Genomic DNA, 25,803 nt, shown 5'->3' on the forward strand with positions numbered 1-25,803 from the left:
TCTGTGCCACGTCATACTGGTGGCAGGAACGTTGACATCACTGATATAGGCTTACAGTAATTACAATTTGTATCAATCCGCCTTCGAAGTTATTATTAAGGAGCGGATTCCTACGTAATTAAATATTCTTTTTGCGTGTGATAAACAAAGCTCGGAACTTGGGGACTTGTGTCGTGTGCATTAGTAAGGTTACAGGTACAACGTACACAAAGCTCACGCTGCAAGAGCTCAGGGACAGTCGTGTGTACTAAGAAAGTGGTCACATCGAATGACAAGAAGACGAACGAAGAAACTGTGTCGTGTCGAAGCAAATGACATTCAGAGAATTACAGGTAAACGGTCTGTTTGAGGAATGAGAAAATACGTGTTATTCGAATGGGTATTATAGAAGTTTGAAAATATATTTCTTAAATTTTAGGTACAGAATTTCGTGGAGGAATTCTGAGGAGATACATTATTTTCTTCGAATGGAGAGTTTATATTTTGTAAGTTGTGCCACACATAAACTAGAGACTGGAAACGGGCATTCTTTGAAAGACATTGCAGTCTCTTAAATCGGTGGAAAATTTGTCCATAGCCATGGATCAAGTCGTAGTGGAACCTTCCCTAGTAGTGACATAGAAATTGAAAACTATTTTCGAGAAAAATTTAGGATATTTAACTTTCTCAGATACGAGATCAGCTAGCAATTGCTGAAAATTGAACAGGAAACAGTGACAGTGAAAACATTCAGTACCGATATTTTAAGTTTGCTCCCGTCACTTCATGTGACTTGGAAATAAGTTTCTTTCGTTTCAAATCATGTTTAACTAACAGACGAAGAAGTTATGGGTTCGAAAATCTTCGAATGCATGTAGTCATACACTGTAATAAAATGTACAGAACAGAACTGTAAATTTGATATATTTTGCATGTATATATATATATATATATATATATATATATATATATATATATATATGCTATAAAATTACGTGTTTCAACCTACCATAATATTATCATTATGTTGTTCCGGCCAGGAACCACCTTTATAGCAGACCTTACAGTACCTCTGTGCTGGAAGCGGGAGTTTGTTGACATTGAAGTCCGGTCGCTTAGCCACGTTTAAAGACACACGTCCCCAAGTTCCGAGCTTTGGTGATAAAACACAATTAACAAAGTTAAAAATTCCGAACATGAAGTTTCAAGTTTAAAACCCGAATTTTATTTCACATAAAAACACATCTTTTCAAAAAAAAAATTATGTAAATACATATTTTCAGGAAATCTATTATAAACACATAATTTTGGAATTTTTTTTACAAGAGCTTTTAAAAATTTAAAACTAAATCAATCATATCACTCAGAAGTACGTCATCTTTTTTAAGAATTCTTGGTTGCTTCATGTTTCTAAGCGCTGTGTGGTGTATCCGTGATCCATTTTCGTAATAGTATTGCCACAAATTCTGAGAACTGCTAGGCAGCATATCAGTGTTATTATTAGAGAATAAATTAACATGGACAAGGAGTAGAGATCTTGCAACACATAATTATTAGGAATGTTTATTGTTGCTGAAGATGATTTCATTCCACGCTTTGTTTGTGAAACACAACAGATAATAGGTCGGGTATGAACATTATTTAATTTAAACAAATCTCCCGCCTCTCGCTCATGTCCATCAAGTAAGGCAATATGTCTTGTTGTTATTCCCTGTTATCGGGCTTCGTCAATCGATATCCTTCAAGATATACTGAAAGATGATTGTTTAAAAAACGATTTGGCTTTCCTATTAGCAAATCTAAGCTTTTTGTGTGACACCATAAAAAAACTCGAAATATCCAAAAACTTGTTGCCTGAAACAGGGAGGTGCGTGCCGTGGAAATTAAACTAGACTCGCTATCAGGTTCAGAAGGACAATTACTAAGGGACAAATTCCAGAATGTGTTTGGGAAAAACAGTGGATATAAAAAAATGTGTAAAGTTGCTCAAGTATTGGAGGATGTGCCTGTAGGTGAAATTGACGGTGAATGTGTTTGCGTCGTTCCTCTCTTTAAATGTGCACGTCTGACGTCCTGTGATGTGTAAAGATCGTTTTCACAGTATAAGTCGTTGTTCAGAGATAATCGGCATGCATTTGTGATGGAGAATTGGGAGATGACCTTTGTTGTTCACTGAAATTCTCGGCCAACTACTAGCACTCAAGTGTGATTGGTGAGTACCTAGTAACATTTTTTTTTTTCAAGCTAAGTAAGGTATTTTGTCATACTTAAAAAAAATATATATTTTTTTATTTTTAGCAAATATTTTCGTACTTTTTAGCACATAAAAAATAAATATATTTACATTTTTAGCACATAAAAATCCGCTCCCTAGTTATTATTTCTATACATAAATAATTTTCTGATCATTGCCTTTACTGGACGCAAACGACCCATACTACTGTGAATGAACGGAAAAAATGAGAGCTCTTAGCGGAATAATAGCAAAGTAATAGTGAAAACTTGACAAACCGCCGTACATTGAGTTCTTTGCCGCTTATAGAACTGAAGATGTCGTTGGCGTGTATTATGGGTTAACGTGTAGCCAGCCAAGAGCGCTTCAGTGAACTGTGTGTAGAGTGGTTCAATTGTACACAGTCTGAGTGAGTCATGTTAGTTAAACTTGTGGATGTGTAGTTTAATTTTAATGCGTATTTAACAGAGGAACTGAGACGATGGACTAAGGATGAGTAAAAACGATCTTTAACCACCACTCACTGCAATTATGGTGAGTTCAAAATTTAATCCAACTTCACATATTGTTCCTGGTCATTCTTGACTGTAGAATTAGGTTAGAAAGTACGTATAGTGTATTATATTATTACGTATATTCAAATAACTAGTTTTGAATCGTGTGTTATTATTAATATCACTTGTAATGATGAGGGAAGGCAGTACCTATTGCTTATTTTAAAAATATATTTAAATTATTGAGCATAACATGACTGATCTTCAAGTTATCACCAAAGTTCGGAACTTGGGGACTTGTGTGTCGTGCGCATGAGTAAGGTCACAGGTGCAACGTATACAAAGTTCACCCTGCAAGAGCTCAGGGACAGTCGTGTGTACTAAGAAAGTGGCCACATCGAATGACAAGAAGACGAACGAAGACACTGTGTCGTGTCGAAGCAAATGACATTCAGAGAATTACAGGTAAACGGTCTGTTAGAGGAATGAGAAAATACGTGTTATTCGAATGGGTATTATAGAAGTTTGAAAATATATTTCTTAAATTTTAGGTACAGAATTTCGTGGAGGAATTCTGAGGAGATACATTATTTTCTTCGAATGGAGAGTTTATATTTTGTAAGTTGTGCCACACATAAACTAGAGACTGGAAACGGGCATTCTTTGAAAGACATTGCAGTCTCTTAAATCGGTGGAAAATTTGTCCATAGCCATGGATCAAGTCGTAGTGGAACCTTCCCTAGTAGTGACAGAGAAATTGAAAACTATTTTCGAGAAAAATTTAGGATACTTATCTTTCTCAGATACGAGATCAGCTAGCAATTGCTGAAAATTGAACAGGAAACAGTGACAGTGAAAACATTCAGTACCGGTATTTTAAGTTTGCTCCCGTCACTTCATGTGACGTGGAAATAAGTTTCTTTCGTTTCAAATCATGTTTAACTAACAGACGAAGAAGTTATGGGTTCGAAAATCTTCGAATGCATGTAGTCACACACTGTAATAAAATGTACAGAGCAGAACTGTGAATTTGATATATTTTGCATGTATGTATGTATATATATATATATATATATATATATATATATATATATATATATATATATATATATGCTATAAAATTACGTGTTTCAACCTACCATAATATTATCAATATGTTGTTCCGGCCAGGAACCACCTTTATAGCAGACCTAACAGTACCTCTGTGCTGGAAGCGGGAGTTTGTTGACATTGAAGTCCGGTCGCTTAGCCACGTTCAAAGACACAAGTCCCCAAGTTCCGAGCTTTGGTTATCACACTTTGAGGATCTTTGTCGTGACTAGGGGCGTGACATCGGTATATTTGTATTAGTCTGAGGTGAATACGAGTATAAGACTCCGGTCAGAATGTAGTCGGTGTTTGAAGTACAGGCAGCGGAAGCGAATTTGACACACGCTTAAGAAAGCACGTTCCGCGTTTTAAATACGATTATTGCATACTAGTCGTACCCGTGCGCTCCGCTGCACTTGTAACAAATAAATATAAAATAATTACATAATTAAAATAGGACATCTGGTCCAGGGAACATTCGTGTTTGATAGAAGGATAAATAGTTTAATATGTTACTTAATTTAAATTGTTTTTAAATAATTAAAATTCCATCATTTTGGTCCAGAGAGCACTCATTTGGTGCAATGATAATTCCTTTAACATGTTTATTAAGTATTACATGCAAATAATAAAAATATAATGATCATTTGGTTCAGAGAACATCCGTTTTTGGTGCAAGGATAATTCGTTTGACATTTTTACAAATTAGTCTTAAATGTATCCTTTAATAAATCACTCCAAATTAAAAGAGTTGATTGTGTACGAAGATATTTTTATGTTAACCTTACTGTGCATTTTTTTTTGTTAAGTTTATTTTATTCACGCCTTAACATCTGTGGTCATGTCGCGTGTTTAGAATGTGTGGGTATATCAGCAGGCCGTTTTTACTCTTGTTGAGTTCCTGTTTATATTGTGTGTTGTAGATGTCGTGTGTTCATGTAACTGATTATAGACTTTGATTAATGTTTTTGGTATTGGTAATTGAGGCGGTGATGAATCATGGCATGTATCTTTCCAATCCGGCATTTGCCTTTATGACTGAGAGAAATTATGAAAAACCCCAGTCAGATTGGTCAGCCACGGAGTTTGTACCTGGGACCTCCCGAATGCTACCGTCTGAGCCAACTCGCTCGGTTGTATATCATTGTTTATGCAAATAAAAAAAATGAGTTACCCTACATAAATATTATTTTAAGAAACACAGGAAACGAATATGGGTAAATTATGAGCGCAGGAACGCCATTTCGTGACACCTTTTAAAATAACTCAGCTCCAGTGAGTTCTATGGTAAAATGCTTAGGCCTATTTATTATGGGCTGTATGGTCCAGTAAAAGTACTCATCTTTACGACAAAACTCTCAACTATTATGTTCTGTGAACAAAAAGAATTTAAGTGTATAAAATTAGAGTATTTTATGTGGACCAAATAAAGTTGCAATAATCAAGTTATACAATATTTCGACAGAATATCAAGTTTTCTGTGCGTAAAAATCTATTTTCATCAGTCCTCATATGTAGTAATACATTCATCTAGAGAAACTACAAATTTCAAATAGTGAAGGAATTATTCAAATTAGCTTCTGAGATTACTTCATACAAACACACAAATATTCTCTGTATATTAATATTGATAAACATCAAGGCCCCTGCAATAACTCCTATGTGACATCGATTTTCAGATTTTTGCTATATTAATAAAATACCTTAAATAGTTATACAGCAAATAATGCAATCTCCTATATGTAATTATATTTCTTTCTTTCGAAAATGTAAGAATTCACGATCTCCTATGCACCACTACTATAGAATGAATAAATCTGTTTTTTCTTCCTACTGAAAAATTTTATATTTTGTACATAGGAGTTACGGAACAACGACGCTATAATCTGAGGGGACGGTGAAAATGTATTGTTATTTTAAAACTCTTGTATATGCTTAAATATCAGTCCTATCAAAATTTGCCTGGAATAAAACTTATCGGAAATCATTTTTAAAGAAACTTTTGTTATGTAACATTTTTTCACAAAAAATCAATAATAAGCGAGATATTTCGATTTATTTAATTCAGGCCCCCTTATAACACCCTTTCAAATAAAGTATTTTGAATGTCATATAGCCTATAGTCTAAGTTACAGCGAACTTAATTTATATTCGAATTTTCATCGAAATCTGTTCAGCCATTGAAAAGGTGACAGACAGACAAAAATTTCAAAAAAGCGATTTTCGGTTTCAGGATGATTAATTATACATGTTAACACCAATTATTTTTGGAAAATCGAAAATTACCAGAAAAATTTTGGCTACAGATAAATAAATTCATGTAACAGTTAAATATAGGGAAATCAAAATTGTACGCCATATACGTTTTCGGCATTCTAAAACTGTAATGCAGAACTCTAAATATTAAAAAAAAAAAAACATCTTTTCACACTTATGTTTTACCATATTTGTAACAATTTAAGTATGATTTCCAACAATTATTTTCAACCTCACCAGCATTTTAGACCTTTCCGATATGAACCCTTATTATACAATAATTGTATTGTCTTCATTTTATAATACGCAATAATCGTATAAAAACACTGAACGTGCCTGCTTAGGCGTGTGTCAAATTCGCTTCCGCTGCTGTACTTGAAACACATCGACTACATTCTGTCCGGGACGTCGTGTGTTCACCTCAGACTAATACAAATATACCGATGTCACGGCCCTAGTGATGACTGAAAATTATGATTCGTCTGTCGTCAGAGCTCCATTTCGCAGAAGAAGGTCAGTTTCCACGAACATGTAATGTCGTTCAAGCTGCCATCCCGATGCACTGAACCGCAGTTCTCCTGTCCTCCAGAATTGTCGGGTTGAGCTGCATTGGTCCACCGAGTAAACCCCGTGCTTGCTAGAGGCTTTCCTGTCCAAACCAATAATCCAATGTCAGTAGTTAGTCTTAAATAGTAAATAAACAGAAGGTAGAAGTTGTTAAGCAGGCTAACGCGTTACTTCTTCGAGGTAAATCTCCTGCATATACCCTTCAACGGCAGTAGTAGACATTTTTATACAGGGACATCATTTTATTTTTACTTGCATTTTTATTGTACCTGCATTTCTGAATGTACTTCACTCTCACCCCTTCACTAATGTCCTTGCTCCCGTCAGACACACAAACTTCGCTGTTGCATTCGAAGTCTTCAAGCAGTGAAGTAAACACTGCAGTGTATAGTGTGTTTCATAAATATGGTTGCGTTTTCTATAGAAGAAAGAACCTATATTAATAATACCGTACTAAAAAATTATATTCAAGAAACGATAAATTCAATTTCAGAGAATATGCTTCAAAATGTTTTTAATAATATGCGTACTGAATTGAAGCCTGCATTGTAATGAACGGCAACCATTTTCAGCAACGTGTTTAAAAATTCAGATTAGCTTTTTTTGAATTGAGGTGGCTAGAAGCAAAGGAATGCTAGTGACATTTGTAATAACATGAGTTAAGTGCATCCAGTGTAAGCAAAAGTATCTAAAATTTTAGTGGCAAAGGGATATTTTAATCGCATCACACATTAAAATTTAAATAAAAAATTTCACCCATTTTACGAAAGCTTAAATATTTAAAACCCATTTTCTCAAAAGTAACTTAAGTGCACTTACAGCCCTTTACCTATGAGCCCCTCAATTTAAATGCACTCTCTATATTGTATGATAACATCAATAATTAATATGCTAAATAAAGTAGACATTACGTAACGAACATAGCCGCCTGAAAAGTTGAGTTAAAAAAAAATGTTACTACTCTACTGTATTTTGATAAATTCCGTAAAAGTGATGATCAAACTGAAAATCGTAATATCGTATTTCCCTACAACATAAATGGATATACTACTTTTCTCTCCTCCTATACCTAGTAAAATGATTTGTTTACATATTGCACTAGTAACATCAAACTCCTGTAATGGAAGGGGGCAACAGTTTTTCCGAGTATAGCCAGGTTAATGTTAAAAATGTTGGTAAAAATAAAGTGATGTCCCTGTACATTTAGCCGTTCCATAGTGATCGCAGCTAACCTACTTACCTCATTCACCTCGTGCGCTGTATTGTCTCAAACTCTACTGCTCAGTGGCGGCTCGTATATAAAACAATACAAACCCATTGCTATTCTTGATGAAAACAGAACTAGTTTATTTATTACAAATAATAGGAGATTAAAAACTCAAATTTATGCAAACAAAGAAGTGGTACAACTGGATAATATGGATGTATAAACAGCCTGTAACTATACATGGGAATTGTTATATAGCGCTCGTAGTTACATACACGAAAGCCCTTGTTTAAGCGTTGTACGTATTATTATTATTATTATTATTATTATTATTATTATTATTATTATTATTATTATTATTATTACCGTTACCAGCATTTAAGAAACCCGGAGATTCGTTGCCGCCCTCACATAAGCCCGCCGTTGGTCCCTGTCCTGAGCAAGATTAATCCATTCTCTATCATCATATCAACCTCCCTCAAATCCATTTTAATATTATATTCCCATCTACGTCTCGGCCTCCCCAAAGGTCATTTTCACTCCGGCCTCCCAACTGTCTTTTTCCCTCCGGCTTCCCAACTAACACTCTATATGCATTTCTGGATTCGCCCTTACGTGCTTCATGCCCTGCCTATCTCAAACGTCTGAATTTAATGTTCCTAATTATGTCAGGTGAAGAATACAATGAGTGCAGTTATTATTATTATTATTATTATTATTATTATTATTATTATTATTATTATTATTATTATTATTATTAATTGTGTTTTTTATTAATTGTAATTTATTATTAATTGTCATTATTGAGTGTAATTAGTTACCACTGCCACCGGGTATTTATCCATTTGCAGAGTGAATACATACATACATACATACATACATACATACATACATACATACATACATACATACATACATACATACATACATACATAGAGAAAAAATGGCCGCTCGTCTAACAGCTGTCCATATCGATTGTCATTTTATGATAATGGTTGCATAGTAATCACAGAATAACAAACCAAAGAGCACAGAATAATTAGAATAATATTGCTGTAGCTGTACCCTGACTAAAATATAGCGTGGAAATTGATCAGGGCCAATTGTACTATCGATACTTAGCGCAGCACACTAGCGCACACTATTGCACCTCATTTATTCAATTACTTTTATGTAGGCCTAATGAAACAAAAGGTATGAACTCTTTAAGATTGTTTGTACTAAAATACAACACTGCTACAGTATTTAATCATAGTAGTAATTTAAACACAAGAATATATAAGAATTTGATATTTAAATATCCTAATCTTGTTAATTCTAATAGTTGTTGTTGTTTCTAGTATTAAATTTTAAAAAAATTACGTATGGATTTTATAAATAATGAAAAATAGTAAATTCAAATTTATATATTCTTATTGTGTAGTATATATAGGACAACTTGTATTATATACTTCATAATTTCAATTCAGGAATCCGCCCCTGAGCATGAGTTCTACTCTTTCAGGGGTGAGCTAAAGTTTTATCTGTTTATATTATATTTTTATGTTACAATTATTAGCAAAATAAATAAAACAAATAAATAAATACATAAATTAAGTAATGACGAAACTGTGACATAGCTGTGTAACAGTTGTACTATTACACCGACGTATGTAGTGATTATTAGTAAGAAATTTACACACGACTTATAAACGAGCTATTCGTTGTGTAAGTATGAAACAGTTAAACGTCTGTATAAGAGTTTTTATTACTAAGACCGTTTGTAAGTAAGTAAATCGTTAATGTTTATGTTTGTGTATTAAATTTAATCCAACTTTTTTTTACAGTTAGGTCTGTAAATGGAGTAAGAGATTAGGTACTAGAAGAAAGCAGGTTCAGTCTAGAGTGTAGAATTTTTTCAACACTCGATACTTTCTAGAACAGCTTCGATATCCATTCTGCCTCCTATAAAATTGACAGTCGCGTTTATTCAGGGTAAAGAGAGACGTCACATATTCTTGCAGTATCGAGATCCAAAAAATATTATATAGTCCTACCTACATTCCTGCTCCAATGATGAGTATCTAAATAGAATTTTACTTTTACTTAACAATTTTAAGCAGTGGAAGTAGTATGCTGTATTTTATATTGCGAACAGTGATATCAAGTGAACAATTTTAAGGTATCGTCATACATTTTTCTCAGAAGTGATCTGCGTCAATATTGTTCTTGTTGTTGTCACAAAGACAATTATCGAGTTGACAGCGATAAGGTAAGAGCCAAAATGTGTAAAAAAATGTCTAGGAATACCGGAGAATGCTTCTAACCTGGCAGCGTTACTAGAGATGGGAATCTATTCGAGTCTGGGAATTATTCTTGAAAGAAAAATCAAATATTTAGGTAATATTCTGTTTAGGAATGATTCAGTAATTATGAAAATATGTATCTTTTGTATGGAAGCCGCTAATTGGAAATTGAATTGGCTGAAAGAGCTGGAACGAGAAATAAACAGATTAGGTCTAAATTGGCTATGGAGAGAACTAGGGTCTATAAACCAGAGTCGTGCAGAATGGCCCACAGCTCAGCACTGCGAGTCCTAATGCACTAGCAGCCCAGCCCACCCAAGACCAACACTGCTTGACGCGGCCGCTTACTATAGCCCATCACTCTGCGGCGTAGCCCGCCGCACTGCTCAGCCTGCACCAGTTGATTGCATTCTATACTCTATTTTTTTTCATGGAGTGCAGTTTCATAGAAAGGACTTTGCCGACAGACCTTCTACTGCCCCCTACTAATTGGTTGTCATAAATAAATGTCTTCCTTACTATGACGGAAATCTTGTCTTCTCTTGTTAGTAACCAATCACAACCCTCGTTCAGAAGAATTGACAGGTGCCCGTCAAATCCACGTGGAGGCAGAGTTGCCGCATCTTTTCCGAATTCCAAGAATCCCGTCAGTTTTACTGCATAATTTCGAAGGTCATCAGGATTGTGGCAACTGTGCAATGTTGGGTCGAGGGGACAAGATGGAATTGTCAGAGTTGTTTGTGTAGGAAGTCATACATCTGTAAGTGGGTGTTCAAAGGAGCCACCGAACTGCACTCCTTGAAATAAAATAAGGTATACTCCTTTCCTGCTTACGCGCATTGGTTGTGTTTTGGCTTGGCATGTTGCATGAGCATACAGTTACCAGCATACCGGACACATTACAAAATTAAATTATTATCCCTGCTGTCGAACAGAGATTTAAAAACTGTCTCTATGGCACTTTTTAAAATTTCCAACCGACTCTGTTGTTTTGACTCTCTAGCAGCGATTTTCTCCTTTAATACTACTTCTCTAGAGAGACTGTTTTTTAAATGTATGCTTTCACAGCCGGTGTCTGTGATGAAGGTTTTCCGGGCTGCTATTACAACTATCAAAGTTCTTTGATAAAGATCTTTTATTATATATATGTATATATAATAAAATATATGACAGTGTAATGGGTTTTCTTTTATAAAAGTTTCTTTGATAAAAGATCTTTTATAAAGTGTTAGTGCAGCTTGTTATCTTTGATAAAAGATTTCTATATCTTGAAATAAATATGACGGAATGCAAATATAACTGGACTGTTGCCACCACAAAAATTCTGATATCGGAGTATGAAGGAAATAAAATGTAAATAAATAATTTGTATAGCATAATATTAATATTCTATAATAATATTTTGTAATAATTTGTATAACTTTTCAAGTCCTCGCGTAGTAACTGTTTCAATAAGTTCTGATGTATATATCTCTTATAACGTTTTGCAATCCATGGTTTCAGCCCAGATCACATATTTGTATTGTGACCAGGGGTTTAACTCACAGGCGTTTCTTTTTCAATAACATGCATATTGTAATAATTGAACTAATTGTAGCTAAACAAGCATAATACTGTTCTTCATTCATGGTGTTATAAACTTAACGGTCGGCCTCGGTAGTGTAGTCGGTATAGCACTGGCCTTCAGTGCTCGAGGTTGCTCGATCCCAGCCCAGGTCGATGGCATTTAAGTGTGTTTAAATGCGACAGGCTCATGTCAGTAGATTTACTGGCATGTAAAAGAACTCCTGCGGGACAAACCTCCGGCACACCGGCGACGTTGATATACACTTGCGGGTGTCGTAAAATAAACCATAATTTAAATTTTTAAACTTAACGCGTACATATTAGTATCAACAAATCCTCGGAACATGTAATCAGTAATCACTGTTGTGGCACAAGTGTTGGGAGAGCTTTTGTTCCTAAAATCTTTTATAAAAGATTTTATGTAGTGTAATATATAACAAATCCTATCTTTTATCAAAGATCGTAGATAAAATATTGTATCATATTCTTTGTCAAAGAACTTTGATAGTGTAATAGTAGCCTCACAGAGATAATATTTTCTTTGCATGTAGGCCTACCATAATTGGACTCATCTTGAAAAACAGAAATCAAAAACGAAAACGTTTGAAACAGTAGTTGACCGTTGATCGAACCGCACAAGCCCGCGCAAACTAAATTCATAAGTAACTGATAGAAGCGGAAACTTGAGCTCGAGCCATCATGCAAGCCCACCGCACAAAACCGTTCCTCAAGCAGTCCGCTGGGTGACGTTTGGCGGATCAGAGGCCCACTAAATACCTTTGTGTTGTATTTCCTGTCGTCTTTACCGATTCACGTCTATTGTAATATTCACTGAAAATGTGGTACGGGAGCTGTATAAACTTTTAACACTATTTATGCTCTTCAATAATGATGTGAAAAATAACTTCTAATCTCAGGAAAAGTAAATAATGTAAAAAAAAAAATCGACATTTTACTTATGCCGAATACCTTATAGTTCCCCGCATATTGAGCAACGAACAAAATTGACTGTATTTCCAGTACTGTCGATCACATGTTTAAAAACAATCCAAATGGCACTTTTTAAATTTACATCTGACTCTGCTGTTTTGAACTCTCCGGCAACGAGTTTCTCTTTCACTTCTTTTTTTCTAGAGAGACTGTCTTTTCTTTTCGATACACCACTACTTGAATTCATTATAAAAACAACAAATAAAAAGCTAAACAAAAATGTTTTAAATAGTAATTTGGTGTTGATTGAACAGCGTACATAAGAACAAGCCCGCTCGAACGCAAATAAGTGACTGATTACAGACGAGACTTGGGTTCGATGCTTTGATACCAGTCTACGGCACATATACGTTACGCGCGGTGCAGTGACGGGCTTGTTTCGTTCGAGGCTGTGAAGCCAGTGCATCTAGGCCTAGTAACGAGGCAGCCCGCGGGCTGGAGTCTGGCATAAGCATACAGTTTCCAGCATACCGATCAACACACAAAAATTAAATTATTTTCCACTGCTGTCAAACACAGATTTAAAAACTGACCCAGTGGTACTTTTTAATTTCCGTCCTGCTCAGTTGTTTTAAACTTTCTAGTACGATTTTCTCCTTCACTACTTTTCTCTAGAGAGACTGTATTTTCTTTGCGATGCACTATTATTTGAGCTCATCTTTAAAAACAAAAATCACAATCTAAAACAAAAACGTTTGAAACAGTAGATGATCGATGATCGAACCGCATAGAATAGAATAGAATAGAATACCCGTAGAATGAATAGAATAGAATGTCTTATTTTCGCTGGCAGAGTTAAGGCCTTTAGGCCTTCTCTTCCACTCAACCAGCCTTAATCAATACAACACAATACATATTTAAATTACGAATATTTACACTACACTTAAAAGATTCTCCAGCAATATTCTTCAGTTAAATTTTAACGACTAGTAATGTTTATTTAAATTTAGATAAGCCTATAACCCCTTCAGACCTGAATTTATATTTTAAAAAAATAGAAAAAAAAACAGGTCACATAATCATTCTGGGGATCCAAAATTCCCAAATCAAATCTTCACAGAAAGTCAAAATTTGGGAACAATTTAGACCCCTGTGGCCCCAAAATTTTAAATTTTATTTTTAATTCAGGTATAGAAATGTTTCAAAAATAATATTCTTCATTTCTATCACATTGAATTTTTCAAAATATTTAAAAGTATGGAAGACATTCCAAAAAAGAAAAAAAAACAATGCACACTATAATGTACACCAGGCCTGAAGGGGATAAGATAAAGTAATAACTTAATTTATGAGCTAATTTAATTCAATCAATTGTAATTAAGTTGAGATAGCTAGTAAAATGATGAGAGTTAATTTAATATAAGTTTACTAGAACTATGTTACAGGGAGAAAAAGTATAAATCTAAAATATATTTATATAATGAGAATATTAATGTAATGAAATTTTACCATTAGAGGTTTTGTATTCTATTGAGAGAAATTAATGATAATAATGAGAATGGAGAGATATTAGTTTCATTATAAGTAACAAATATTACATTAATCTGTTAAGTAAGAATTTATGTAATTTTGACCTAAATGAAGTTATTGTCCAACAACCCCTTATATCACTCGGAAGCGAGATCCAATTTCTAGCAACTGTAACTGTATAGGATGAAGAATATGAACATGTCTTGTGGTAGGGTATAATGAGTAAATTGTTATGGTGAGACCTGGTACTTTGCTGATGATATGCGGATAAATTTTGATGTTAATGTTATGTTTATTTAACGACGTTCGCAACTGCAGAGGTTATATCAGCGTCGCCGGATGTGCCGGAATTTTTTCCCGCAGGAGTTCTTTTACATGCCAGTAAATCTACTGACATGAGCCTTCGCATTTAAGCACACTTAAATGCCATCGACCTGGCCTGGGATCGAACCCGCAACCTTGGGCATAGAAGTCCAGCGCTATACCAACTCGTTAACCAGGTCGACGATAAATTTTGAAAACAAGAAGCCAAATAGATTGGGGTAGCGGTGCGCAGAATTTGAAATAAGACAATGCAGGGCTCGTCGATTGCTTAGCCTTAGCCAAGACAAAGTTTGGAAAGACGGGGAAACATGATCATACTTACGAATATTACAAATATAACGGACACACGCATTATGCACACGTTGTAGCCTGCTGCTTAAATTTGCATTTAGGTTACTTAATATAATATCGCAGTAGTCGAAGTGTGGCATCACGAGTGTTTGTGCAAGGATTAATTTTAATTTATCAGGAAGAAAGTGCTTCAGTCGCTTTAATGTGTGAATAATAGAAAATGTTTTTTAGAAGTGTGATTCACTTGTATATTCCATTCCAGGTGACAATTCACATAAATGCCAAGATTCTTCACAGTCGAGCTGTATGGAATAGTAGTATTATTTACAATATCGGTGGCAAATTTTGTTTCACACACTTCGATCTTTGATGTTCTATTAAGATAGCCTGCGATTTGCTTGCATTTAAATTAAGTCTATACGTTTTCAACCAAATGGATATTGAATTCAAGTCATCATTAACTTTAGTTATAGCGTCATTTGTGTAGTTAGGTCGAGTATGTAGATAGATTTGTATGTCGTAGGCATAAATGTGCATAGGCAAGCAGAAGCCCGCGAAAGCTCAATTAATAAGCTGATAATAGATGGGACTCGGATTCGATGTCTTCATATCAGCCCACCGCACAGAACCGATTCGAAAGCAGCACGCCCGGCCAGTGCGGTGTCGTCACGAGTTTGTTCCGTGCGACACTGTGGAGCCCAGTGTTGTAGAATGGGGAAGCAGCCCATGGACTGGGCCGCTGTGCAGTTCTCTGCTATAAACACGAAAACTATTGGAAGAGAGGGCAAACGAAATTTCGAGACAAGAGATTTTTAGTAATATTAAAAACTTAGGATCACTGAAATACTATAGGGAGGTGGAGCAGTTTTGGGAACAGGAAGAATATGTTAGACTACATTCAAGGGAAGAGAGAACAGGAATGGCATGGTGGAGATTAGGTATCTGGAGACTCAAGAATAAGAGAGGGAACGTAGAGAAGGATAAAGGTCCTTTGTGTGGACTAGCGGAAGACGCAATGCATATGGCGTTAAAGTGTCAGGCAACGAATGATTTGAGAAACGGTTGGGTGGATAAAAGATTTCTACAAATAAACGCTATAGTAGCTTATAAAAAATGAATGGTCACCTAAACGCCAGCAATCTGCATAAATTAGGAAAATTTCTTTTTAGAGTTAAAATTAGATGGGAAGAGAAAGTCAAAGCTCTAACGGATATGGAATTTTAAATGCTGAGTAGTCGGACACGACAGGAAACTACGGAAAGTAGTCAGTGAAGTTAACAGAATAATTTTTAAGAGATTGAGTATAGAAATGAAAAAGTTAAAGTAAGAGTTTTAAATACAAGAGCTATACTTATTATTAGTTTTTTGTTTATTATTAATATTATTATTATTATTATTATTATTATTATTATTATTATTATTATTATTATTATTATTATTGTGTACGGAGGATACTTATAGTTCAATATGTAGTAGTTCTTGTAATGTTTGTATAGAGAGTGATGGCGGATTAAGAACTGGAACACATCTAATCCGCCATGACGTGAGCTAAGATTGATTGGAAAAAAATGAAAAAAAAAAAATGAAATTACCGAGTTGGGACATTCATCACTATATTATATTCATTCCAAACAGTAATATTATTTGAGAAAGTATGGCAGAAATGCCTTTAGACTGTAACTCACAAATTTATGCCCTTACCAAATATCGTCATGAATTCTCCTTCCACAAATCTGTCATGGATGCCGATGAAAGCGAAATCGTTGTGTCCTGCACCCTCTATTTTGGCCACTTTGCTGAAGAGATTTTGAAGAACTTTAGACTCGTCCTCAGAATTTATTATGGCTAGATGGCCTCCCTCCTGTTCACATATTTTTCTTGCTTCGTCCCAAGTCTTCGGAGTCTTATGAAACTTGTAATGTCCTAAACCAGGAGTAAACTCGTACCCTGCAGGAATAGGGGGAGTAGCAGTGGCAGGAGGTGCTGAAACAAATAGAAGTTTATTAATATAACTTTTGTTATAGCAGTTCGAAATAAATTACAGTTTGTATTGAAGTTATGTCCTTCATTCTCAAAGCTTTATTGAAGTGACCATTGTCGCCATCGGTTGTCTAGTGGTTGGTATGCTTTAAAGGGCAGTGTGTCTTTAAATGGATTGTAGACAGACATACAAAATCACCCGTAGTTTTATTAGAGCTACAGCCAATATGCTTTTCTTACGTGGTTTAACTATATCTGCGAAGAAAACCGTTTTCTGATACTGTTCGCTTATGACTAGGGCCAGGAAGTTCATGCCCTAAAATCTTACTAAATATGCCTGCAAGTATGCCTTTAAAAATCTTAAAATATTGTTGATTGGAGATTCGCTTTCGTGCAACGCAATGAACAATCAATTAAATCAGATATCAACTGTTGATCTGAATTAAGTTAATTTTATTAGTGTGTTTAGTAAACTGTCTTTCTAAATTTTATGATATATGATTGGCTAAGACCACACCGCACAAGAGTCTGGCTCTTACGATACTGCCTAGAAATATTTTTGTTGTATGCTTTTGAATTTGTGCTCGATTTACTTAAATAAATAAATAAATAAATAAATAAATAAATAAATAAATAAATAAATGAATGAATGAATCAATGAATGAATGAATCAATGAATGAATGAATCAATGAATGAATGAATCAATGAATGAATCAATCAATCAATGAATCAATGCATGAATCAATGAATAAATGAATAAATAAATAACTGAGTAAGTCAGTAAATAAGCAGATAAGTAAATAAGTAGATAAGTTGATAAATAAATAAATAAATAATTGAATAAATGAGTGAATGAATAAATAAATAAATAAGTTAATAAATGAGTGAATGAATAAATAAATCTATACTAATAATAAATCTGTAGCCGAAATTTTTCTGGTAATTTTCGATTTTCCAAAAATAATTGGTCCTAACATATATAATTAACCACCCTGAAACCGAAAATCGCTTTTTTGAAATTTTTGTTTGTACGTCTATCTGTCTGTCTGGATGTCTGTTACCTTTTCACGCGATAATGGCTGAACCGATTTATATAAAAATTGGAATACAAATTAAGTTCGTTGTAACTTAGAATTTAGGCTATATGGCATTCAAAATATTTTATTTAAAAGGGGCATTATAAGGGGACTTGAATTAAATAAATCGAAATATCTCCCTCATTATTAATTTTCGTGAAAAATGTTACATAACAAAAGTTTCTTTAAAAATAATTTCCGATAACTTTTATTCTATGCAAAGTTTGATAGGACTGATATTTAATGAGATAAATGAGTTTAAAAATTACAATAACAACGCCATCTAAAGCGGTATAATGACATAAAAAACAAATGACTTCGTCTATAAGGGGTCTTGGACAACAACAACCGAAAGCAATGAAACATAGCCTACAGAGAATGTTTCTGTGTTTGTATGAAGTAATATCGGAAGCTAAATTAACCGATTTGTATAGTTAATTATTAATTCACCATTGGAAAGTGTAGTTTCTCTAGATGCACATAATGCAAGGCCTATAATGTTATTACAGTAACTTCCGAGTGAAACGAAGACAGGTAAGATTAAAATAGCTTCTTATGCACAGAAAACGTGATAGGTATTCGTTTCCTTTATTTCCTAAAATAATTGTCATTGCACCAAATGAGTGGTCTCTGGATCAAAATGATCGCATTTTAATTTTTTTTAATACAATTTAAATTAAGTAACATAATAAACTAGTTATCCTTCTATCAAACACGAATGTTCCCTGGATCAAATGTCCTATTTTTAATTATGTAATTACTTTATATTTATTTCTAACGGGTACAGCGGAGCGCACGGGTACGGCTAGTAAATAAATAAATAAGTTAATAAATGAGTGAATGAATAAATAAATAATTGAATAAAAGAGTGAATGAATAAATAAATAAATAAATAAATAAATAAATAAATAAATAAATAAATAAGCAACTAAGTAAATAAATAAATAAATAACTAAGTAAATAAATAAATAAACTGATTGACGATCAGGGACAGATTTGATTTGCATTTCTACAACCGGGCCTTAAAGTCTTCTCAATGCAAGTAAATAATGTAGGTCTATTCAACTTAATAGTGCTTATCTCACCTGTGATTGTAGCAACAATCTGGACAGACTTAACGCCTGCACATTTGGTAGTGATCTGCTCCAGATCCACTTGCCATAGTCCCCTCTCATGTTGATCATGATCCGCCTCTTCTCCGTGCTCCATTCTCACCTAATGACAGAAATTCAGCGGACGCATTAACAAGGAAGACAGGCATATCTTTTCACACACGTTACAAAGAACACATCACAGTCATAACAAAACTACAGAACACATCACAAACGCTAACCACACCTACAGAGGCATAAACACAGACATGGAAATTCTCCATATTCAACCAAAAAGCCAGAAACTTAAACACACTAGAACAATACGAAATTTATAGACACACAAAAACACATCCAAATTAAATTTTCAACACACGATTCAATTTCAGAACACATACACTCTTTGACTCCACATTACACTACACAAACACACCCCCACAGGGAGCACAAACAAAATGCGCCAAGACCAACACCAATCAGTTTTGAAGATGGTCCATAACAGGCTGAAAGATGTTAACCAGGAAAGATATATAATACATATTCCGAAGAAATTTGGACGTTCAGGTATTTTGCACATGAATTTTACCAACACAATTATGGCATTTCATCTTGTTATTGTGAGCAAGAGGACATATTTTTCTGAAATGATTAGTTGAAATAGAGAAACAGAAGAAAACTGTATATCTATAAACTGTATCAATATGGTGTAAGTTGACGTAAAATATTTTATTTCATTATATTATATCGATATGAAATATCATCCCTGTCCTTTACTAATAATGACGCATTTTCACTCAACTGACATTTGACCAAAATAGCACAAAAAAAACTTCAGTTGTCTGTCGTTTTAACAGTAATTATAATAAGTTTGCAGTTTACTTGCCAAGTCGTGATTGTGGGCCCCGTCTATTAAGTTTACTTTTAGAAACTTCAACACTATGAAGTCACCATTTCACTGGAATGGAAGGACCCAACCAGGACAAAATTCCAACGCTGTAGCTCCTTACAGAGGGAATTTGAGTCAAACAGTTGATGTGTTCTTCAATTATTTATCATTCACTTATTTTCGTAACATCAGCCTTTCTAGTTCCAACCTTGATGTCCGTTTTTAAATTCTAGACTCACCTGCGCCGTCCAGTGGCCAGTCTTGTTCCTATTGCTCGTGATCGAAAACTTGAAATCACTCGGATCAGCTATAGAACACTCGTCAGGGGCTGAACGCACGGACCTTTGTAGCATGGGAATAGGTAACTCACACAGGGACAAGTTGGCCATCAGCAGCACTGACAGAGACAGCAATGTTTTAACGTTCACCATAATGACTGAAAGTATCGAAAAATATCCGTAACAAATGCTATAATAAAAAACAATCCAACTTTACGAATGTGCATCATACAATGTTTTTTCTACAATAGCACAGATCTACATTAAACAAATATTTAAATTTCGAAAGGTTATAATCAGGCTTCGAGACTTCGGACCCAATAGAGCAGTTCAGTGGGAAATCCGCATAACGGCGTACTGAGTATAGTCTAGTGATAAAGCGTACAGTGGGTTGGGGTACTGTAGAATGGATGCCAACAAATACGCAAAGGAAAACGCTCTGGATTTGAAGGTTCTGACGAATAATTTGGTTTTCATACAAACTGTGTCTGAAACTATTACACGGTTAGATAAGTCAGAGCAAGAGATGCCGGAAGCCCTCAAATTAATTTAGAAAATGATGCAGAGAATTAATGAGACATCAAGTACACCGGTTACTGAACGTGTAAAACAGAAGTGGAAATCAATTTTATGTAAAAACTAGCCGTACCCGTGCGCTCCGCTGCACCCGTTAGAAATAAATATAAAGTAATTACATAATTAAAATAGGACGTTTGATCCAGGGAACATTCATGTTTGGTAGAAGGATAAATAGTTTAATATGTTACTTAATTTAAATTGCATCCAAATAATTAAAATGCGGTCATTTTGGTCCAGAGACACTCATTTGGAGCAATGACAATTCCTTTAACATGTTTCTTAATTTTTATTACATGCAACCATAGTTTAATGAAGATTGACATCATTTAGATTTAATGTGTATATTTTATTTTACTTGTTATAGGTTTCCACTGAATTATGGTAATAACTTAATTTTAACCCTTGTTTTCTACTTATTCAGTAAATGGCGCTTGGCCCACTATGGTTCTGAACCCTTCAAATAACTTCGTTATATTATATTATATTATATTATATTATATTATATTATATTATATTATATTATATTATATTATATTATATTATATTATATTATATTATATCAGAAGTTACTGTAATAACATTATAGCATTATGTCCAGCTAGAGAAACTACACTTTCCAATGGTGAAGTAAAAATTAATTATACAAATCGGTTAATTTAGCTTCCGATATTACTTCATACAAACACAGAAACATTCTCTGTAGGCTATCTTTCATAGCTTTCTATTGTTGCTGTCCAAGGCCCCTTATAGACGAAGTCATTTGTTTTTTAATTCATTACACGGCCTTAGATGGCAGTTATTTTAATTTTAAAACTCATTTATCTCATTAAATATCAGTCCTATCAAAATGTTTCAAGGAATAAAACTTATCGCAAATCATTTTTAAAGAAACTTTTGTTTTGTAACATTTTTCACAAAAATCAATAATATGCGACATATTTCCATTTATTTAATTCAGACCCCCTTATAATCCCCCTTTTAAATAATGTATTTTGAATGCCATATAGCCTAAAATCTAAGTTACAACGAACTTAATTCATATTCCAATTTTCATCGAAATCGTTCAGCCATTATCGCGTGAAAAGGTAACAAACATACAGACAGACAGACAGACAGACATACAAACAAAAATTTCAAAAAAGCGATTTTCGGTTTCAGGGTGATTAATTATATATGTTAGGACTAATTATTTTTGGAAAATCGAAAATTACCAGAAAAATTTCGGCTACTGATTTATTATTAGTATAGATAACGGATATGGAACATTGTGTAACATCAACAGCAAATTAGTGGACATAGAGTCACCCGAGATTAAAGGACTGTCTCTTAGAGACAGCAATGATGTTAGGTTTTTTCGTTTTGCTCCTATCACGTCATGCGACGTAGAGCACAGATTTCTACTGTACAAACTTTGGCAGATAACCGAAAAAGATTTACGTTTGAGACACTGAAAATATATCTTGTAGTACATTGCACTTCGGTACTGTAACTGCACTTCCTAAAGACGACCAATACGATAAATGAAAAAAAAAAAATTAATTGCTACATGCTTATTTCCACCATTAACACTGTGTATAATTAAACACAAATGCTTATAAAAGTCAGGAGAATAAATGATTTTCACATTCTTTTGACATTATCATTGTGTAATGTATATTTACTTTCAGAATGTACATATGTGTGTTTCCCCATTCTACTGCACTGTACTCTAAATAGCAACGTTGTTACCTCAACACATCTCTATCTACCTGCAGCGAGTCAACAACCTATAGTGCATGCACAGTAAACTTATTGTATCGGGTCCATAGTATCGAAGCCTGGTTATAATACTAAGATGTCATGGCCGTCTAAACTCAGAACCATTAAGAAAAAAGTATTCATTGAATTACAGCCTGTTTTATTCATGATCACTATTTCATGGCCGTCTAAACTCAGAACCATTAAGAAAAAAGTATTCATTGAATTACAGCCTGTTTTATTCAAGATCACTATTTCATGGCCGTCTAAACCGGCCATAATCAACAAAGAGGTTAAGAAAAGTTGAATGCTACATCTTATTGCAATAAGTATTACACATTTAACTTCGAAATTATAGGGCTAAAATGTAAATATGAATGTTAGATTTGTTACTTATTTGTGACACGTGTAATATTTACGTCATGAAAGATAGAGGTAATACATTAATTTCTTATTGAATGAAGTTTGTACACTGACTGCTGCATTTTCTTTGGCAGTGCGTAAACTGAATAGCAGTGCGTTATTTTTACATACTTTTTCAAAGTCTACTTTACGTACTATTGTAGAAAAAAAAAAGACTAAAGAAGGAAGCGTTAAATGAGGAATAGTGGATATAAATACGTTTTAATTGTGCAATGTGAAAGCAATTTCGTTTTCATAGTTTAAGAATGAGAAATTATAGGTTAATGGTCAATAATACGTTTAAAGTAAGTTATTCATTACTGAGCATCTTATACGTTCAAATACAATTTTTGTCAAGTATCGATATTTAATCAGTGATTTTAAAAATAAAGAAAGAATCCATTTAAAATAAAGTATTGGTGGTGGTGGTGGTGGTGGTGGAAGTTGATTGAAAACTGACGTATGGGGAGATAGGACAAGTAATCTTACCGCAAGGTTCTTCTTCGTGTCGCTCCAGCAAATGCCGTTTGGTCAAGTCCTGTTTCTACTTGAATGGGAGTCTGCTTCTCCTTGAACTTGGCTGCAAACTAATTTCCGAGATAATATTGTTGAATTAAGATATAATCTCTCGAAAGACGTCGATCTTCAACCCAGAGACTGACATTGTGCAAAATAAACGAAAAGAAAACAACTTCAGACAAAGGAACGAATACTCTGTAACTGGTAAAAGTTGCACACATCTTAAGATTTGTGTTAAATGATAAAGTATTTGTCAGCCTTTTACTTAAAAATAAGTTTTAAGAAACTGAAATGTTACGACAAAATACAAAAAATTTACGATACAATACGTTTTCATATTAACTAGCATGAATGGGAAGGAATAGGACACTGTGCCATTTTTGTTGTCTCAACTCCTGATCGGCAGACAAGCGCCTTAGCCGACTGAGCCAAGATTTCTGTTCGGTACATTACGGGCTGTACTACGCCTGTGATTGTAATGTTCGGATTCATTCTGGATTTGTTTCGATATACAGTTGCAAAGAACGGTTAGCCTATATTCCTTAATTTTGTGAAATGACCCAGACAATCAGGGACTTGCAACAACAAGAAACTTTTACATTACGACTGATGATGACATTATCATTGGAAAGTGGCATGAATTGCCTGTCATCATCTTTAATGAATGACTCTGTGAATGCCAGGCGTTACAGCATTCACAATCGCCAAGAATCATCCAAGCATAAAAATCACACTGTGACAAAATCGCTATTATCTGTCACAGCGGTTTTTCTGGAGCTGTCACAGTTCGGAACTGTGACGGCAAAACGCTGTCACACTCCACCTCTAGTTTGAGCCTGCAAACCTAGAATCTAGTAGTTAACATGGAAATCTACTGTATCACCAAGGGCAACGACCCTTTGCCCCATATCTGCCTAGTGTTGCGTTTTCGCAACATTCTCCATTAATTATTGTTCTGAAAAATGGAAATAAATTAATTACAAAATTAACTTTTATTTCATTGCTGTGTATACTAGAAGAATCAAAGGAGCCTGCAGCACAATAATTAACTTCCATTTCAGTTTCATGTGGCGGTGCGAAAATTATGAAAATATGAAAATAAAAAAAAAAAAAGTTATGGACATAAATGTGTTAGGAGAGTCTGTACACCGAATTTTGACAAAAAAAATAAATTCTGTTTTTTGATCGTTTTTCAATAGTTTATTATGTGTAAAATGATAATATGATTTTATTTCTTGTAATTTTCAGCTTTTAGCCCTATTATCAGCAAAAATATTGTAGTAAATCTTCATGCAAAAAATGTAATCAATGAAACATTTTTTTCTTGCCAACCACTCAGTGTAATTTTAAATTTATTTAGCCGGTTGTATACATAAAAGTACGTTACATATTCCCTATTTTTTCTACATTTATATCTTTTATCACTCCTGAGAAAAATTCTCCCAAAATTGAGGAATTTAACATTGTAAGATATGGAAACTTCGACGCCATTTTTCTGCACTTTCTTATTTTTTGACATTGGTGCACTTTTCTCTGAAAGTATTATACCCAGAAGGCTGAAATTAATATATAATATCAATGTGATGGCATTTTACACAGTAGGTTAAAAAAAATAAGTTTATTTCCATCTTCAGCAAAAATAAAAAATAGTTTCCAATCATTCTCAATGCAAAAAATTTTATCAATGATTTTTTTTTGCCAACCGTTCAATGGAATTTATAATAATTAACCGGTTGTATACATAAAGATATGTTACACATGTCCTATTTTTCTACATTTGTATCTTTTATAACTTTCGAGAAAAGTGTACCCAAAATTGAGGAATTTAACATTTTAAGATACGAAAGTACAGACTCCCCTTAAGACAACACAGGAATTTCGTTAAGTTCAGAAAGCAGCGCATTTGCCTACTGTTCAGAGCCTGGACTCGAATTTAGATTTTAATCCCGCTTGGGCTGATTATTATCTGTTTGAGTGTTTTTTTTTAGATTTTCCTCGGCTGTAAGGAGAATATCAGGTAATCGCAGAATCAATTCTCGATCTCAACTGTCTAAATACAATCTCGCTGTAACCAATTTCATTTACGTCAGATAACCTCTAGTTGATACAGCGTCGCTATAAATATAATAAGGAATTCTGTCACTTGGCAATAGGGGAGGATAAAAGTAATGCAGAGATATATGGAAATGTAGAAATGATTCTTTACAAGCGGATTTCTTGACTAGAATATTAGACTATATGTGGATAAGATGATTTCTTGGAGATTCATGCATTATCTAAGATAAAGCCAGTGACCTGTAATGTAGTGCATAAATATAAAAACAAGTCAGGAATTTCCTGCAGCCTTCAATCTAATTTGTAATAAGAACAACAAGAAATATAACAAGCACTTACATTATATACGAGTACTTTTCCATTAATGAATACAGTCTAGCGGCAAGGAGTGAAATTATCCTGTATGAAATGAACTCAATATCATTGAAATTATTTAAACATATAAAAT

General features: G+C 34.0%; 1 protein-coding gene across 1 annotated transcript; it reads right to left on the reverse strand.

The window, feature by feature from the left end:
* Positions 1-1,526: 1,526 nt before the first annotated feature.
* Positions 1,527-23,389, reverse strand: LOC138709469 (hemolymph lipopolysaccharide-binding protein-like). The gene is made up of 5 exons (XM_069840254.1): positions 23,271-23,389; positions 20,025-20,221; positions 18,894-19,023; positions 16,453-16,734; positions 1,527-6,700 (listed from the first exon to the last, which is right to left on the reverse strand). The coding sequence occupies exons 2-5, from the start codon at positions 20,214-20,216 to the stop codon at positions 6,540-6,542; spliced, it is 765 nt and encodes a 254-aa protein (XP_069696355.1). The 5' UTR covers positions 20,217-20,221; positions 23,271-23,389; the 3' UTR covers positions 1,527-6,539.
* Between the last annotated feature and the right edge of the window lie 2,414 nt (positions 23,390-25,803).

This window comes from Periplaneta americana, chromosome 11 (assembly GCF_040183065.1).
Source record: "Periplaneta americana isolate PAMFEO1 chromosome 11, P.americana_PAMFEO1_priV1, whole genome shotgun sequence".
In the NCBI taxonomy this organism is placed as follows: domain Eukaryota; kingdom Metazoa; phylum Arthropoda; class Insecta; order Blattodea; family Blattidae; genus Periplaneta; species Periplaneta americana.